Source organism: Mustela nivalis (genome assembly GCF_964662115.1).
Source record: "Mustela nivalis genome assembly, chromosome: 12".
Lineage (NCBI taxonomy): Eukaryota > Metazoa > Chordata > Mammalia > Carnivora > Mustelidae > Mustela > Mustela nivalis.
Genome location: NC_139031.1, coordinates 67,793,778 through 67,813,388, shown reverse-complemented (window position 1 = coordinate 67,813,388; position 19,611 = coordinate 67,793,778). Strand labels below are relative to the sequence as shown.

General features: G+C 36.4%; 2 protein-coding genes across 10 annotated transcripts in view; one reads left to right on the top strand and one right to left on the bottom strand.

Annotated features, from left to right (window-relative positions):
• The window catches only part of GNGT1 (G protein subunit gamma transducin 1), a 353,394-nt gene that overhangs the window by 144,585 nt on the left and 189,198 nt on the right, over positions 1-19,611 (top strand). The window lies entirely within an intron of this gene.
• LOC309845537 (tissue factor pathway inhibitor 2-like) overlaps positions 12,175-19,611 on the bottom strand; it is a 137,062-nt gene continuing 129,625 nt past the window's right edge. Inside the window, exon 5 of one of the 2 annotated variants that reach the window (XM_082693644.1) lies at positions 12,175-12,291. In XM_082693644.1, the coding sequence (XP_082549770.1) occupies positions 12,278-12,291 (14 nt within the window). In that variant the 3' untranslated portion in view covers positions 12,175-12,277. Of the gene's footprint in view, positions 12,292-15,882; positions 16,139-19,611 lie in introns of those variants that run through there. The other variant, XM_082693641.1, reaches the window with a different exon arrangement.

Here is a 19,611-nt window from a genome sequence, read left to right as displayed (position 1 = left end):
TGCTACTTCCTCAAGGGTGGTTTATTTATCAGCCTAGCTAGACAGAGCTCAATACTGACTTTTAAAATGAAGAAGGAAAGTTAATGTTCTTTCCAGAGTAATACCTACATCAATATTTCAGTCATTCACCCAGGTCATGTAAAGCTGCAGTTTAAAATTCCCAACACACCATGGCTTAGACATTTTATGACCCCAAGCATTCAGGGCAGTTGACTTATTAACAAAAGGTAGTGTTTAACCTCTTGTGGTTCTGACCAGGAAAATGCATTCCGGCTTGTCAAATTCACCTATTTATGCATTCTTAGGAGCAGAGAAATTATTGAAAAATAAAGTAATTTTCCCAGGCTTTGTTATCATTCTGTCAAATGAGGCTTACTTTAGTATATATACATATATATGAATAATTTCTGCTAAGTGCAAACAAAAGCAACAACAGTTGTCCTTCATATATGTATGTTATAAGACTGTAATGCTTTTAGGATCATGAAACATAATATATAGTCAAGGCATAAAATATTAGTTAAAATTCTTTGGTCAGGGTTCATTTACAGAGACTATCATGCTCTGGAGCAGGTTGGAACAGAGACAGATTTATAACTGGGTGTTTGAAGGCTTATAGAATCTTTAGAGTTGCTGAAGAAATAGTCTTAGTGTAAAATCAATACTTCAGGCTAACTTTCCTACCGTGGACTGTGGACAAGCAGACCAACTGGAAAGATTTCTTTCGTTGCTGTCATTCAGGGCCAGCCCTGAGGAACTCTGTTATGTAGTGGTTATCAACTTTTTGCTGGTGCCGGAATATCATACAGAAAAAACACTTTTCTTCCTCTGCTAACTATAAAACAGAGCACATTTTTTCCTCTTTGGGTAACTGGCCGTAGGGAACTTCCTGTAAGGCTAAATATGTAGTTAAAGCTAAGTAGTAAGAACAGGGACCCTAGGACCCTATTTATATAAGTTATTTGTCCTTTCCGATCTGCTAGGACCCATCCCATGTTCAGCCTTCATTGAATGATGCCATGCTCCATGGTGGATCAAACAATATTCCATTCATCACAAGCAATTTAAGTGCTATAATCCCTTGTATTCTATGATCCAATATTTAGTCTTTACTCATGTTTAGTAGTAACCTAGGAGCTGACTTTTCACACCCATACTAGTCATCAGCACAAGAAAACCCAGTCTTTAGCTCCAGACAGTTCTGCACCATAGTTCTTCGGGATTGGCAGGAGGTACCGTGTGATATTTTTATGTGTCATGCCCTCATTACCACTGGGACTGCTTTGTTACAAGGCTCAAGTGGCAGGAAAGCTTATGCCATAATTTGGACCTGCTGCAGACTCTTTTTTACTTTGGACGTGACTTAAATCTGGTAATCTTTTGTGTTTCCCAGTAAATGGGTAGGATGGCGAGCTCGAGTATGATACAGGTTGCTTCTAAATTCTAAAGCACAATATGTGCTTCTTTGTTGTACAGTGTAATGTGCAACAACTTTTCTCTCACTCTAGAGGGAATATTTGACATGCCTCAGACCAGTGGATTCCTAGATATTTCAGGATGTGCAAGTTCCTGAATATTCATGGGTTGTATTGTCTATCATCTCTCATGCTGTGTTTTAGGCATTTGTGATTTCTCCCATTTTATGCTCATCTGCTAAAATACATGCTGCTCACCTACCATACACAGAGGGTAGCTAGGATAACTAGATGACCAAAAACTGCAATGTTCATGGAAATGAACTATAAATAGCCAAGACCAGAAGAATTCTCCCAAGAACCCACTCCAAAACCAGAGTCACCTGGGCACTTTGCAGAGAGGAGGAGACTGTGCCTAGGACCTGCACTGGTGGAAAGCAGGTTATGTCAACTGTCGCCACTCTAACTGGAAAATACTGAGCATGAGCTCTAAAATGTGTGGCTACTGATAGTCAAAAGGAAGGGGCTTAGAAATGAATGAGACCAAATGTGATAGTCTTGGGAAGTCCCCATCTCTGGAGAAGGAGACACCCTACCTAGGAAGGGCCATACTAAAACAAAATATATACCAAAATCATTAGGAGACAGAAAAGAAGTACTGTTTCTTTAAGACACTCATCTCACTGTCTTAATAGTAGATGGTACAAAGGTATACCATGTGAAAACAAAAATAATGAAGGAATTGTTACCTTGAGGACTGACCAGGCAGAATTTAGACTTTCAGAATGAAAGTACTGAATGAGAAGTAGTAGTAATGCTAAAGTTTACTATTCATAAGAATTACAATGTAATTATACAGACCTATATTCCAAATAGCACAGCATAATAAGGCAGAACTATATTTGTAAAGCCAAAGAGACATCAATACACTACTCATAGAAGGTTTTAACATTTACTTCTCAGTCTAAAGAATAGTGGATACAAAAATAAGTTAGAATATAGAAGACTTAACTTAAAAAATGCTTATCTTATAACTATATAGCAAACTCTCATAGGGAACGATACTCTTTTTCGAGTGCACATTGAACTTTCACAAAATTGATCATATCTATGAACATAAAGAGATACAAAATTTAAAAACTGGAAATAATGGTATTATTCTCTGATCACAGCTTAATGAAAGCAATAATTGTTGGCAAACCCAAATTAATCAAGCCATATACTTTGATTAGTGCAATGTACTGTGGAGTATATTTTGCTTCAAAAATATTTTTAAAAACTTAAAAAAATAGTGAATTTCTATTCAAAGGGGACAAAGGGAAATGTTTGAAGAATGTTGAACCTTTGCCTTTTCACTGGCAAAGGTTGGTAGAATTTGATAATTTTTAAAAGTAATAATAATGAGGGATACGTGGGTGGTACATTGGTTGAGTCACGGACTCTTGGTAGCAGCTCAGGTCATGATCTCAGGGTCCTCAGCTCCGCTTGGGCTAGCATTCAGTGCCAGCAGATAGAGGTGGCTTGTCCCTCTCTCTCCCCCATGACCCCCTCCCCCCACTTGTGCTGGCACTCATGCCCTCTCTCTAAAATAAATAAAAATCTTTAAATTAAAAATAAAGGTAATAATAATGAGGGATTTCCACTTCCAGGCATGACAGAGTAACAAGTTCTAAACCTACCCTTCTAATGTAAATACTGAGAATACTGGACAGAATATATGAAGCGACTGTTTTCAAATATTGGACAACAGGCAGCACAGGACTATTATCCCCAAGAAAAGGTAACAAATGAGGTAGTCTCTACGATTGCCCTTTCTATTGGAAGCATAATAGAAAAAGAAGACCTGCTGATTTGACAAGACAGAGATGATCTGACTTTCAGAAACTTGTGCAAAGACATACCACAGGAAAGTGGTGGATTCAACTGTAGGCAGTATTTGGCCCTGGGGTTGAGAGTTATGCCCTTTATTGCCACTGTATCCTGTGTATATTGCACTCCGGTATATAGGACTTAATGCTATCAATTAGAATCCAATATTCAAAGCTTAGCTGAATTTTCTCTTGGAATCTTGGAAATTCAAGACAAGGAAAAAAAACAACTTGCTTTGGAAAATCACCTTGTTTGCTAACTTTCTCATGGCTATTGATACATTGTTGTCATTAGAAGCCAATTTTATACTACTGAAAGGGGATATGCCCTATAGCTGCATCAATAGAATAATTAAAGAGCTTTTATTGAAAGATAGTTTCATGTGTCATGAATAATTTAGTTAAGCTTCCACAATCCGAGAATAGCATGTTGGTCAATCACGTTTATAGCGCAACAGGCTGACAGACCACAGAGAGTAGGCTAATGTACTTCTCACGGCTTATTTGGGAAGTCAGCTGTGCACTTGTAGGCAGCTATTCATTCACTTCTGCTTTCTCAGGAAAAGTTCTAACATCAAACTTGGACAGGGTTCTGATGCTGAAGTTGACAAAATCTATAGCAAAATAAAATGAAAGCCTACGGTAACAAGCAGGTAAAACATCAGTAAAAAGAGTGAAGCAAGAATCTTCAAAAATCCTCTCATCCACAAAAGCAACAAAAGTAATGGCAAAACTTTTTAGAATCAACTTCGTAAGAATTCCAAGAATTGAACAAAGGCTCATAGCAATCCAGATAACATTTATTCAAGAAAACAAGCTGAATCTCCTTAAGAACAGTGATTTTGTGATATTTTAGTTTGTTCTGTTTCCATCTTCTATTCCTTAACTCCACAAGAGCCTTAAAAACCAACACCCCCAGTCACTGTGAAAAGAGATCAGTTTGAGTCACTGGAGAGGGTAGCATGGAGTTGAAGTTCCTCCAAAATCCTAATCCCAAAGAACTGTCATTATTTGACAAGTCTGGGTGGTTCAAAGGAAGACCCCACTTATAAAGCTGGTATTTTGTTTTGTTTTGTTTTAACCGATTCAGAGCTGGACTAGTGCTAAATGCCTTTTACCTGGGGCTGCTTGTCTAAAATATAAGAGACAATTAATTTACATCATGAATGCCTGAGGCAGTGGAAAGTAGTTGGGGAAACAACAAACTAATCAGGGAATTTTAACTGAAAATCAGTTTAATGTGACGTCTATAAAAGGCTTTGAAAAGGTCCTACATATTCCTCTTACTCAAGGAGGCCATGCATACAGGACACTGTATTATTCCTGCCAAGAGCTGTATATAAGCTTAGTAAAGTACTGAGAAGACCCCAAATTCTCAACTCAGACTTTCACCTCAGGCTCTGTACAAACAGGAATTAAAGGTTAGAGCAGAATTGTCAGCTGCCTGTCTTGAGGGTGAAAGCTGTGCCCAAATGCATACAGCCCCTTAGCAAACTCTGGGAGATATATCCATTGTAGGCATTTAAGGAAATTTCTGTCCAATCATTAGATGAGTACTAAGCTAAGCAAGTAGAGATTTTAGTGGTCATATGTGGCAAAGAATGCAGATTCCACAAGATTATTTCAGCGATATCATTAGATAACAGCTAATATCAACAATAATAAACTCTCTGGAGGGAGAAGATCTAAGTTTGTGTCAGCATATTAATTATTTAAAATGTCCAGGTTTCAACAAAAAATTATGAGCCATGGAAAGTAGTAACAAGAAAGAAAAACCCAAGCACAAGAAAGAAAAGAGAAAAAAAAATTAAAAAGCAATCAATAGAAACTATCTCCAATGAAGTCCAGACTTTGGACTTATTAAACAAAGAACTTCAAATCAGCTGTTTAAAATATCAGAGAACTAAAGGAAACCATGTAAAAAGAACCAAATGATAGAATACAAACATTATCTCGCCAAATAGATAATACCAGCTAAAGAGAAAAATATGTATGAAATAGAACCAAAAAGAATTGTGCAGTTGAAAAACATAATCACTGAAATGAAAAATTCACTAGAAGGCTTAGCAGCAGAATTGAGGCAGAAAAAAGAAGAGTTCAGTTGAGATGACCCATTCTGAGGGGCAGAAGAAAAAAAAAAAGAAAAATGAACAAAATTTCAGATTATGAGATTATGAGCCAAGAGGCATGAAAAGAGGCTGATGAATCAATTTGAGAGACTTTTTGGAATGAGATGCATTTGGGAAGGAGCTCATTCCTCCCCAGTTTCTACTCAGAAGCCTACCATTCTCTAGCATTCTGAAAATCAGCAACCTTGGCTTGAATACTGGCTTCATAGCGAGAGACTGTATCGTGGCTACCCTTCGCAAATGGTTTCACAAGCTGCAGACAATTAAAGCAAGTAGGAGCTTGAGCAGGAGATGCTGACATGGTTTGTAAAGCACACGTCTGGGAACCACAAATAAATTAATGTTACTTATTTATTGATGGAAATCAATTCGATATGACCTCATGTTGCTATAATGCACTTAAGAAAGAATTGCCTTGTTTAGTAGTCATACACTAGTGTGATCTAAAATATGTGGGTTACATTTAGAGAGAATAATTTTACAGAAACTATTTTTAATATAGAATAAATATTAATCCTGACATTGCAGGGGGGAAAACCTTATTCAGTCTTTAGCATTTTCGTTATAGCAATTGATTAGGATGGGGAAATAACTATTTCATAAACTATATTTATGTTTCATAGGTGTCTTCTACCTTCTGAATGAAAGTTATTTTTCTAGGAAACATAAGGAAGGGGCTGGTTTTCTTTGAAGTGATGTGTCAAGAAACTTGTCCCTTGTATATATGTGTATGTGTGTATATTATGTTCCTGGAAATTCTTCGGCCATTTACTCTAGTTTTGTTTCTGCTAGAAACTTTTAAGGAATTTTAGCTTTCGTTATTTTTTTATTACTAGAAATATTCTGCTGAAAAGAATACTTCTCAGACTGCTGCAAAATACTGCCAATTATATCCCAGGACAACAATGTGATGTTATTTTCCATGTTCCACTTGAAACCTGAACTTTAAAAGATAGCAGTTACAGGAAACATAGAGGGAACCACATTATTTTATGATGTGACTTTAGATGACCCAAGACATGAAGTTACCAAGGGTGATTTTGTGCCTAGATGCTTTATAGCACACATAACCATGTTGAAACTGTTCCCTTGAAGGAGTAGATTATAGTACTTCTACTAACAACAATAACAAAACACTGACAGTAGTACTTATCATTCATCAAGCATGTGCTCTGTGACAAGTTCTTGGCTAAGCACTTTTCCTGAATATTCTCATTTAATCCTAACAACCATCCCATAAAGCGGGGACTTGTATTGTCTCCATCTAATGAATGTTTTAACCTACAAATTTAGAAAACAAAATGGAAACAAATGGTTATATTAACTAAAGCTCTATTGGGGAATTCAAGCAAGAAAGCAGGAGTCACTGAAAAGAATAAGCGAGGAAATGAGGGAGAATAAATATAAGGGAGTATATGTGTAAACCGGTCATAATTTCATGACAAAAATTCCTGTAGTTCATCCTCAGAGAGGTTCTTTGAAGCTACTCTATCTCTAAAGAATGCAAAAGAGAAGAATGTGAGAAGAAATTATTCACCTGATCTTATCTTCCATTGGTCAAAGTTTAGAGTATTAACCCCCCACACATCTGGGTTTTGCATACTTGGGCACCAGCTGGCTTCTGTGATACCTCACATGTAAGAGTCCACTGGAAAGCCCTCACTGGGAAGCAAGATGCGTGTTGCATTGGTATAAGGTAAATCATTGTTGTGCATGCCCACAAGTGAAGTTCCCTTGTCTTCAAATATATCTAGGGGTAGATATACTTAACCACTGTTCAAACTATCACATTAATTCTCAGAAGTGTGGTGTGAGAGTGACTGGTAGAAGTACCAAGTAGAAGATTCTGAAATTGCCTCTGCCAGCTAAGATAGCAAATCAGAAACAATATCAGAGTTAATGCCACCATTAGAGAGCTGAAGGATGCAAGATGGTTCCCTGCTGTAGTCCATTCAATTCATTAGACTGGCCACAGGGGGAAATAAAAATCATGACGGAAGATGGTGGACTATAGTAACCAGGTGATAGTCCCATTCACAAATACCTTGATGTATTTACTAAGATGGTCTACATAGACTCTGGTATGTGGTTTGTAGCTGTTAATATATTTCTTCTGATTCATATCTGTAGGAAAGTTCAAAATCAATTCACTTTTTTGTGGCATCTTTTATTTGTCTTAGATATTCTGAAAACTCATGCAGCTCCCTGGCTAATAGTAAACCAATGACACAGTGTGTGTCAGGGCCCATAGTTATTAGGTATCCCAAATTTCTCTGAATGCCCATGCTGGAAGCATAGATCTCAGCCAGTGCATTGACTAATCACCACACTCCACATTGAAGGTCAGGAGACTGAAAATAGACCAAATCATTTGTTCCTCCAGCTGGGCTCAAGCATTCTTACCCCTACCTACTTCTAGCATAAGAGGCTAGGTGTGTTGAACAAAATGCCTAGAACAATACATGATTGCTCTCTAAAGTTCAAGGGTAGCTGGGGGAGGTAGAGGTCTAGCCACTTAACATTTTGATCCTGGGAAAGCACAGGTCTTGATGTGGGGGTATCCTTCTACCATTCTACTCTTATCATGTCACATAGAGTCTATAGGAAAGCCATTTGTCTTCCCTCTCCTCCCAGTCCCCGCCAGGGATCATGGGAGCTTTCCCTTCTCTCCAGTGTGCTTCTTCACAACAAAAATCTCATTTTTGCTCCTTAGAAAAATGTGATATCATAGTACTGAAGAAAGTAATTGTTTTGTAGAGGAAGTAATGAGGAAACCACATGTTTTGCAGAGGTCAAGTAAGATAAGGGCAAAAAAAGTTATTTTTCTTTTCTCTTTTCAAAAAACTTTTCTTTCTTTTTTTTTTTTTTTAAAGATTTGTATTTATTTATTTGACAGAGATCCCAAGTAGGCAGAGCAGCAGACGGGGGGGGGGGGGGAGCAGGCACTGAGCAGAGAGCCCGATGTGGGGCTTGATCCCAGAACCCTGAGACCATGACCTGAGCCGAAGGCAGAGGCTTAACCCCCTGAGCCACCCAGATGCCTCTTCAAAAAACTTTTCTTAATATTTATCACAAATAATGTAGCCACGTTTTTTGGTAAGAGCAGTTTTAGGGAACTTTTAGAAAGAGAAGACAGATGGGAGTGAGCTGAGAAGTGATGGGGAAGAAGTAAATACTAAAATCAGCTATGAAGCAGAGGAAAGAATGAGGAACTGATGAATATGGCATCAAGGGAGTATTTTATTCACTAGCAAAAGACTTCAGCACTTCTAAATGTTTATGTAATTGTAATAAAAACAGAGGGGGTGACAAATGCATGAAAGATGAGGACCCATCAATAGAGAGAATTATTTGCATTCTTCAAATCCTCTTCCCAGACTCATGGAGTAGCAAATGATTGCTGGAAGTAAAATTTGGGTGTGACATTTTATGTCATTCTTTCAAACACAGTCTTTGGGTATCAACTCAAGAAAGAAATCTCCTTCAGATCTGTGTTTATAGAAGATATTTTTTAACATGTCTACCAAAATCAGGTCTTTCAATTGGACCATTAATACATGGGTAATGTCCTCAGCAGCTCTGCTTTTACTATAGTGCCCCTTCCTTCTGCCATAGGTGATTGGCCCAGAATGGGCAAATGACCAGAGCTAGACTAATCAGGTTGTCTGTCCTGGAGATGTAGAATTGTGATTCAAAACAGTACAGTTTAGGTTGACCTTTGAAGAGAGGAAATAAAACTTAGGAAATAAAACTTCTTAGTTCTTGTGAACTAAGAAGCAGAGAAACCAATTCTACAGGGAGAGAAAAGAATTAAACAGATTCACCAAATGTCTAGTGATCAATAAGAGCATGGATTTATCTATGTGTCTCCTATTGTGTCCCTGGCATCCGGTACTATACTTGAAAGACAGCAGTAGTTTTTGTGTCATCTCTCTCTCTCTCTCTCTTTTTTTTTTTTTTAAAGATTTTTACTTATTTATTTGACAGAGAGGACAAGCAGGGGGAGCAGCAGGCAGAGGGAGAAGGAGAAGCAGGCTCCTCATTGAGCAGGGAGCCTGATGTGGGACTTGATCTCAGGACCCTGGGATCATGACCTGAGCCAAAGATAGTCAGTTAACTGAGTCACTCAGGTGTCCTGTTTTGTGTAATCTCTATGTGTACATGTGGCCACAGTACAAACAATTCCCATCTATTTAGTTATTTATTTATTTGATATTTTTGGAGAACTGTAGATAGTTCAGTGTAAGCTAGCATAGGTGTTGAGGAAAAAGAATGAAAAATGGCTGAATATCTAGCGAAGTCTAAATAATGAGGGCCTTTTCTGTTCCACAGACTTCTGTGCAATCAAGGTGTTCTTCAATAGGTAAATGAATGAACAAACTAGTATATCCAAATAATGGAGTATTATAGCAATAAAAAGAAATGAGCTATTAACAAGCTTTATGAAAAGACACAGAGAAAACTAAAGTGCATATTTCTAAGTGAAAAAAGACAGTCTAAAATGTCTACATACTGTATGATTCCAATTATATGACATTCGGAAAAGGTGAAACTATAGAACCATATTAAAAAGCTCCCATTAGGGGCTTCTGGGTGGCTCAGTTGGTTGAGCAATTGCCTTTGGCTCAGGTCATGATCCTGAAGTCCCAGGATCAAGTCCCACATTGGGCTCCCAGCTCCATGGGGAGTCTGCTTCTCCCTCTGATCTTTTCCTCTCTCATGCTCTCTCTCACTCTCTCTCAAATAAATAAATAAAATCTTGGGCACCTGGGGGGCTCAGTGGGTTAAAACCTCTGCCTTCTTCTCAGGGCATGATCTCAGGTTCCTGGGATCAAACCCCATATTGGTCTCTCTGCTCAGTAGGGAGCCTGCTTCTCTCTCCCTCTCTGCCTGCCTCTCTGCCTACTTGTGATCTCTGTCTGTCCAATAAATAAATAAAATCTTAATAAATAAATAAATAAATAAAATCTTAAAAAATAAAAGCTCCCATTAGCCAAAGCTGAGATGATTTTAACAACAACAAAAAGGTGGCATGGAATTATAACCCAAAATATAATAAAATAAATACTCATCAAGTCCAACCTAATATAAATAAGTGATTAAATAAGTAAGATGGGGGAGAAGAGACAAATATCCCATCTTAAGAATTCCAAATAATTTATATAAATACTCTGTTTGCCCTGATGGGGTTAGAATACAATTTCGTTCAGTGTGCATTACTCAGTTACTTCCTTCCAAAGATTACAGTATGGAAAGGGGAGAAAAAGAGTAATATTACACTAGAGAAATTTAACAAAAACTACCTCAGCCATGTGATCAAGTCTCATATCAACATTAGTAAGTAGTGGATGCTTATATCAATATACCATTGACATAACATGATGAAATGACATTGTACTTCTATGGTCTTCCTTCCCCAAACCCACAACTTCAGTAGAGGCCTTAGAAAACATCAGACAAATCCCAACTGAGGGACATTCTACAAAATACCTGACTAGTATTCCTCAAAAGTGTCTGGGTTATCAAAGACATAAACATTTCTGGCTCATTCTTCTCTGCATTACCATACTTCCAAGAGACCATTTGTTTTCTAAATGAAGAACTGCTCTTAGTCATTCATCTAGTATCCCTTTATTGGCAATGAATCTTATGTTTTTTGTTTTACATAAAAACCTTTATTTTTCTTTCATTTTTGAAAGATGTTTTGTGGGTAGTTACTTTCTTTAATCTTCTGTCTTTTATCAGGTTGAATATTGGGTTCATCAGTCTCATTTTTTAAAATAATGTGCCATTTCCTCTGGATGTTCCTATAATGTTCTCTTTCTCCTCTTTTTTCCCCAAAGTTTTGCTGTGTATGCCCAAATGTGATTGTTTTTTAATTTGTCCTTCCTTAGGTTTATACCAGTGTTTGCACCTGTAATTTGATATTTAATTAGTTTAAGAAAATTCTCTATTAAGTTTTCTAATGTTGCTTCTGTTCTATTTTCTCACTCCTCTTCTTCTGGAATTCCAATTATATATGTTAAAACTTATTCACCATGCCCCATGTGTCTGTATGCTCCTTTCAGTATTTCCTGTATATTTTTTAATTTTAATTTTAACTGGTTTAACTTCCAGTTTACTTATCCTCTTTTTTGCAGTCTAGTATGTTTCAAACTCCTATAATGAGTTATTTTTTTTTCAGTTCTTAAATCTTTATTATTTTCCACAAATTTCGGTTTTCCAGTGAGATACTCTGTGCTTTCTTTCCTTTTTAAAAAACATTTTAATTGAGTGTCTGTTTATATTGTCTGTTTTTTCCCAGGTTTTTATTGACCCTGTTTCTTGGCATATCTACTAATTTTTTATTGAATCCCAGACACCATGTCTGAGAAATATTGTTGACACTCTCATTAGTGCTATTTTCCTCCAGAGAGGATATAATTTTCTTCTGGTAAGCAGAGTACAGGTAGATGAACTTGATTCATTCGAAGCTTGCTTATTTCAAGTCTGCCTTAATTCAGAGGACTTACCATCTCTGGTATCTCAAATCTAAGGAGTCCCTGCTTTTTAATGTATACTGATTTCAGTTTTTATTTTTTCAGGACTTTGAGATAAATGAAAACACTACTTAGCTTTTGAGCTCCTTTTAATAACTGCATGGTGATTTTTATTTGTAGGGGTATCACATTTCATGCACTCGGCCTGGAAGTTAGCAAATACTCTAATAGGAGATTATATACAGGAGCTAGGTTTAATTGCCTCTAGTTTCCTTTACTCTTGAACATTGGCCTCTCAAGTTATGACTATCTTGGTTACTCTGAAGTCCAATTTTGCCTCTTTAGCCCAGTGAGACTTCTCCAAATTCAAGACTGCTGCTCTCTGTTCAGGGTCCAAGGCCTGCAATGTGAAATAGCAAATATAGTGAGGAGAAAATAGCTACAAATATAGGGCTCAATTCACTGAGCTTTCCTTCTCTTTAGACCATTAGCCCGTCATGTGCTGGTTGCCTATACTGCTCACATATTTTTTTCAAATAGCCATTCTTTCAAATTTTATCTACCTTTTGTAGTTCTTTTTAGTGCGATACTTAATTTGATACCTGCTTCCCCATCATAGCCAGAAGGTTGACAACAATACTTAACAGATAAGTGGATATATTAGTTATTTATATAAAATTTACCAACTTAAATTGAAAATAAATATTAACAGCCTCAAATTGTTTCTGTGTTAGGAATATGGAAGGGGGTTAACTGGATGTTTCTGGTAAGGGTATCATGTGAGTTTATAGTTATGAAGTAATGGGGCTTCAATAATCTGCAGGCTTAAATATAGCTGAAGAATTTATTTCTAAGTGACTCACATGTATGACAAGTTGGTACTGACTTTGAACACGATACCTCATTGTCTTGCCAACTGGTAGTCCACAAAGGACTTTTTTAGTGTCCTCAAAACATGGTAGCTAACTTCTCTAAAACAAGCAATCCTAGAGAGTAAGTAATGTCATAAAAGGGAATTAGTCTCAGGAGTCACACATAGCCATTTGTACAATAACATATAGAGTTGATTAAATAAGTCAACCCTACTAAGTATGGAAGGTACAATACAATATAAATTCCAAAATCAAGGACCATTGATGACCATCTCAAAGATAGTCTAGCATAGCAGAAGGACAGAAAGAGGGAGAATGATGAAGAGTCAGAATTTAGGGAAAAGCTAAGAAATTAGCATTTCAGAAATAAAAAGAGGTTTTTTTTTTTTTTTTTAAGAAAAAAACCCAAGTATTATAAACATCAGATGTACAAATAAGACAAGAACTAACAAATATGCATTAGATTAGATGTTTAGGTGCTCAGTGGTGAATTTTGCCAGAGAATAATTTCAAAGAAGTGTGAAGAAAGGAGATTTCTATGGTCCAGGTAATTATAGAAAGCTTTGGAACCTGAGAGGAGCAGGATTCTAGAACTAAAGCTGTGTCATTTGCAGGTGTTGATGAAGTCCAGGCTTTGATTAGGGCAAGAAACTAAATAGAAGTAATAGACGAGAACAGTTGAAAATCTGATTGAGTAGCTACTACTGGAGGATATTAATGAGAAGTACATTAAAGCCAGGCTGTAATAATACAAAATGAATCTCATAAATAGATCAAAACATAAATGATATGTAGCATTACCAACAAAAATTTTGGCTCAAGAAAGTCTATCGTGTTAGCAAGTTTCCAGTTGCCAAACTAGAACACTGAGGTAGACCTAATGCATTTGGGTTTGTAAGAGAAAAAAATAATAAGGACAAGGATGAATAAGAGCTAGGGAGGATGGTAACAAAGATAAATAAATCACTAACCTAGGCACAGGGTACAAAGACAAAGCCTATTTACTAAAATTGTTTTAGTCATACCAGGATTGAAATCCAAAATAATACCATTAGAGAAATTTGTTGGTCAAGAGACATTTCATCCTTATGATTTTTAGGCTTATAAGAAGCTTTTCAAGTTGCCCTGGATAACAGTTTTTTCAATGATGATGGATTTTGAGCAGGAATGATCTTTACTTCTATTTCAATATAAGGTTTTTAAAATTTCACTTGTCAGCAGGTGCTTTTTTTTTTAATATAATTTTTATTTTTTATAAACATATATTTTTATACACTCATCCATTCATACATGCATACACACATATGAAGGCACCACACAAAAATATTTGAACTAGTTAAAACATTCAATTCACTAGTACAAATAAAGGTGCAAAAACATTATACCATACTTGTTAAGTCCCAACCCATAAGAGGTAGAGGACACCAGAAATAAATGTGTTAATTGTCAACATTATTTAGTTGTTCCCCCCAAATTTTGACCATTCTGAAACTTCAGTTCTGTATTTCTTTTCACCCACTATCAATGCCCATAATCGCCCTCTCATCTCCTTTATTGAACTTGCTCCTTGCTATTTTTGCTCTGTTTTGCATATATTCTCTTTGTACCTCTGAATCCACTCGCCACTCTTTTCTACCTTGCATGGTACCCCAAGAATCTGACCAGTGTGGTTTCAATAGTTCTCTCACCTGCTTGCTGACTTCCATTTAGATTTGGCCAAAGGAAATTAACAAGAGATCAGTGAGTAGGAGGGGAGTGCTTTAGGGTATTTACTCTACTAACATCCTCTCTATTCTATGTCACTCGCTGCAAGTTGGCTGTGACCCTTACTAAAAGTCATAGGTCCTGTCAGCTAGCCCTCATCAGGTTTTAGAAACTCCCAATTCCGTTTATCATGTGAAGCTTAGAGGATGGAAACAGCTCACAGTTGGTGCTGGTGTGGGAAATTTAATTATCCAATATAGTTTCCTAAGCCTTCATGCAGTTCTGTAAATAAAACTTGATTACATCACCTGGTTTGATCATGCCAACTTATTCCTTCCAGGATCCTGAAACAGAGTCTATGTGTATTGATTCTTCCAGGATATAAATTTTCCATCTTTGATTTCTTTAAAAATCCATATTTAAAAAGTAATATCCATGACTTTTCTTATGCTGTTCCTTCTATCTGACTGTCACCATATTTCTATTTCTTCAGCTCTTAGCCTTCAGCTCTTAGCTCTTAGGTGAAATGCCATCTTCTCCTAAGACCCTCCCTCCAAGGTGACTCAAGTGCACAATCCTGGTTAATAGCTACTTTTTTTTTAATCTTTCCAATAATATGGCATACTTCTTGATGATGAGGAACATATCTCATTCACCTTTGTTCCTCTAATATTCATTTACCCCACTAACAATATATTGCTGAACTAATAATGGTGGCCTTCAAATGTAGAACTTTAATCTCAGACTAAAAGTATAATCATGTTTGTATATAATTTCATTTATGTACACTTACAAACAAATTTAAATGCTAAATTATATCTCCATTTAAAATTTGGGCACGTCCCCTGGGGATAAAAATATATGTTTATAAAAAATAAAAAATTAAAATTTGGGCACGTGTTTAATTGTAGCAATCACAGTTTAGTACGAAATTATTGTCACAGAAAAGAGTGCTTTAAAAATATCCATATATATCACACTATGCTACAGATAATACAAAGTAATTCAAATCAAGCTTTTTCTCTGGCTTTTAGGCTGGGGCTGACAATACCCAGTATGAAACTGAAATTTGGAAAATGTTGAAAGAGCCCATCTCTTTCCTCAATGGCTTGATTTGCTCACTATGTAGACATTCACTACACAGAACTATCCTCCACTTTAAACCAAGTTTTATTATTAAGAAATTAAACATGTACTCTTGAGGCTTAGTCCAACTCAATTTTAATAATATCCACCAATTTTAGAATTATAAGAGATCAATGCATTCATGAAGTTCTTCATTCCACATTGATGGCTCTCAGTGTGGTGACATGAGAGAAACAACTGTGGAGCTTTTGCTTATATTACTTGCCAAGGCTCTGCTTCTGAGCTATTATCAGTAGGGTCATTTATGGTTTGAACACACATGAGAATATATGACTGAAGAGGAGCTCAACCAAGAGGATAACAGCTGTGTTGCTTGATGCCAAGATGGTGGTGATGCTTTGCTGCTTTGGACTGATCTTCCAGCCTTCCTGTTTTCTATTATCTCTCCTCTCTTTGCTACTTCTTACCATTGGCAGAAAATGTTCCATCAACCAAAATGATGCCACTATCCTCTCCTCCTCCCTACTCTTCACTCCAGGGTGACATATCTTGGCAGGTAATTATAATTTGAACATACATGTATTCCTATATATGGAGAGATGGGAGAAAGAGTCAGAAAATAAGTAAAAGTGGCATTACAGTATTCTGTAGTTAGTATCAGTGGCCCAGAAATCTGAACAGTTCTGTTAACCATAATCCAACAATGCATATTAGGGATGAAAAGATACAGAATATAATTTAATTTATCTACACTGGCTATGGAACTAAGTAAGAACATTTCCCCTGATTCACTGTGGAGCTTCCAACTTTGGTTTAAGAGGCATATTTTTCCTGAATGAGTCTGAAAAACCACTGCTTTAGCATTGCTTAGTACTCTCAGTAGTTCTTTTATTTGAAATATGCATGATTTTTTATACTAGGCAACCTCACAAATACTACAGATTTACGATATAATAGAATATCAAATCTTTTCTGCCTTGCCAAGTTTTCAGCAGTCCTAAAGTGAACATAGATTATATTAAAACATAGAATCCTAGAGAGAGTGAGCAGTGGGTTCCACTTTACTCTTAAAAAAATAAATTCTAACTGTTCTTTTATAACTGCAATAACACAATTTGCTGGCTTATGGATTGAAATGTCATATTTTACATTAGAAGGAATGTTAGGCATCATTTCAAAAAGTGTTCTTCACTGACAACTCATGAACCAGACGATCTGTTTTGGAAGAAAGGCTCTGTAATAATGCTACCATTTATATTATCTTTATAATATATACATTTTCCTGTATATATTATACATGTATATATACATGTATACATGTTACACATATTATATATACATGTATATATAAAAATACATATTTTTTCTTTTACTTCCTCAAATTTGAAGACATTAGAGTATAAACTATTCAAAGAAATAATCATGTCCTCAGTGACAATTATTTCAGTATCATGGAAAATTTCAATTGGTCAGCTTTATTAAAATGCTTCTTTTAGCTTCACTCAAGAATATTTGCCTCAAATCTACACCTCCAGGGTGGCCAACTTGAGATAGATTTGTTATCTTCTACATGGTCATTTTCAGTAGCAAAATTTGTAATTCAGCTACCATTAGGAGTTACTAAAAGCAGTGGAACCTAATCTGATTGTGTAGGTATGTTTAGGTGTAGGTATGTGTAGAAGTTGTCCCGTGAACAAAGATATAAAGAAACACCCTGCTGTGATTGGCATGTAGTTAGACTTTCAAAGTTGGAAGCTATTAGTAAGAGCTATCTCTTGAAGGAACTCTGACATGAGATTAGCTATTGCAGGTTCAAGTGGAAAACAGATTTTGGCAAATTGGACTTTATTTTGAATTTCACCTCAAAAAGTCTTCAGTCGGGTACTTATACTGTTTTCTTATATGCTTGATTTTAGAAACCATCATGAAGATGCTTGAAAACATCAAAAGCCTTGACTAATTTAATATTCCTTAGGAATTAATATAATAACATACTAAGTACTTAATATATACTATGAACTTTACATGGATTATTCCATCCAATGTTATTCCTATAAAGAAAAATACTATACCATCCCATTGTATGGAAGAATACTAGAGGTTCTTTAAACTCTCTAGGTTCTATAACTTCCTAATGGTCACAGCTACAATGTGGTAGAGTGAGGATTTAGCCCAAACAGTTTGACTCTATCACCTTTCACTCCTAGGCATAAAACTTTAATCCCAGTACAGTGGTACTGTGATTAAGAACTATACAGTTAAATATGGGCTTAGCCCTGATTCTGTCACTTTCCAAGGTAGTGATTGCAGGGAAACTACCTTTTAAGAGTTTCCTAATCTGCAAAATGAGGTAATAATATATATTTCATAGACTTATTGTAAAAGCTAAATAAAAATAACAAAAAGGGAGCCAGTAAAAGACTTCCGTTTCGAATTGTAGAAAGGTGTGGGGGCGGCTTCTTAAAGTTCGTACATCTCCATACATCTTTCTTAATTTTTTTTCCACACATCTTTTTAAATAAAACCATAGGAATCAAAACAGGAAGCAAATAAAACTATCCATAGCTATTCCTACAGCACAATTGGGAGAGAGGTGATAATACAGTTGAGGATACCTTTAGGTAGGGAAATAAATATCTGGAGCCAGCAGAGTTGTCTCAGGATCACATAAAAACAGAAGGTCAGGTATGAAATGTGCAGAGGACAGAGTGATGGGAGTAATGGAATATAGACAACACGTTAATGTTCAAAGTGATTTCCATCCTGACTCGAGAAGTGCTAAAAACAGATCCAAGTTTGATCAGAACACTTGGCTACTAGACAGTGATCACTAAGAGGTTGAAAAGTATGCAATCCAGTTGCAGCAGTCTTGAGAAGGCATGGTTCTGATGAAGAAAGAGCACCTAGAAAAGAGAGGTATCACCTGGAGGCATGTTAAGAGGAAAATAAGAAAATGGTAGAAAGAGAGCTCTAAGGAAATATTTTTGAAAACATTAGATAAAAACAGAAAAAAGATCCCACATATCCTTTATTATAGAAGCTGCATTTTGTTGTGGAATTAGAAGATGAAGCTAGTGAAGTTAGAATTTGGTAAATTTCAGGAGGAAATTTAGTAAGCCTTGCAAATATCCTTTCATTCCCTTAGAATCACCTGCTATTGTTTGTTCAAGTTCCTCAGACGTGCTTATGAACAGAATAAAGAACCCAGAATCCATTCAAATACATTATGAGAAGGAAAAAGAAGTAAATGTCAACACTTTTCATCAAATGAAGTACACATACACAAACAGTTGAGGCAGAAAATGTAATGTAGCACAACATTCCACTGTAAACAATCTAGTTGGAGGTATGAAAGAACACCATGAATTAAAGGTCATACACTGAATAGAAGTCTTAATAGGGACTTCTGGTTTGGGCCCCCATGGAAGAACTTGGAAGTCATCACTCCTGTCCTTAGAACAAGTAAAAGCTGAACAAACTGCAAATTGATGATTATTCTTGATCTCATTAGAAAAGTGGGGTTACAAGACACAAAGCCTCTCCAAAACCTAGAGGGACAAGTGAATCCAGAGTCAGAATTGAGGAAAGCTAGTCCCTCCAAATAGTAAAATATACTCTACAGTTAAAATAATACAGATATTCCATTTCTTTTTTTAAAGTAAAGATTATCTGTGAGAGAGAGAGAGAGTGAGCAGGGGGAGAGAGGGGAAAAGGGAGAGGGAGATTCTTCAGAAGTCTCCACGCTAAGCTCGGAGTCACCGTGGAGCTCAGTCCTAAAGACCCTGAGATCGTGACCCGAGCTGAAACCAAGAGCCAGATGCTCAACTGACTGTACCATCCCAGCACCCCTGAATATCCTATTTCTCATATGATGAACTGATAACAGAATATCTAGTAAATAAATACTAAACTATGAGCAAATACAAAATAACTACTTGAGGGCTCTGGAGAGTGAACGAAAGCAGGTAGACTTTGGAGTATAGTTAAAATTCGGTGGAAGAAATTGCCATTTTCTTATTTTAAGAGAATGTGAGATCTAAAATGTGAGATTCTCATTT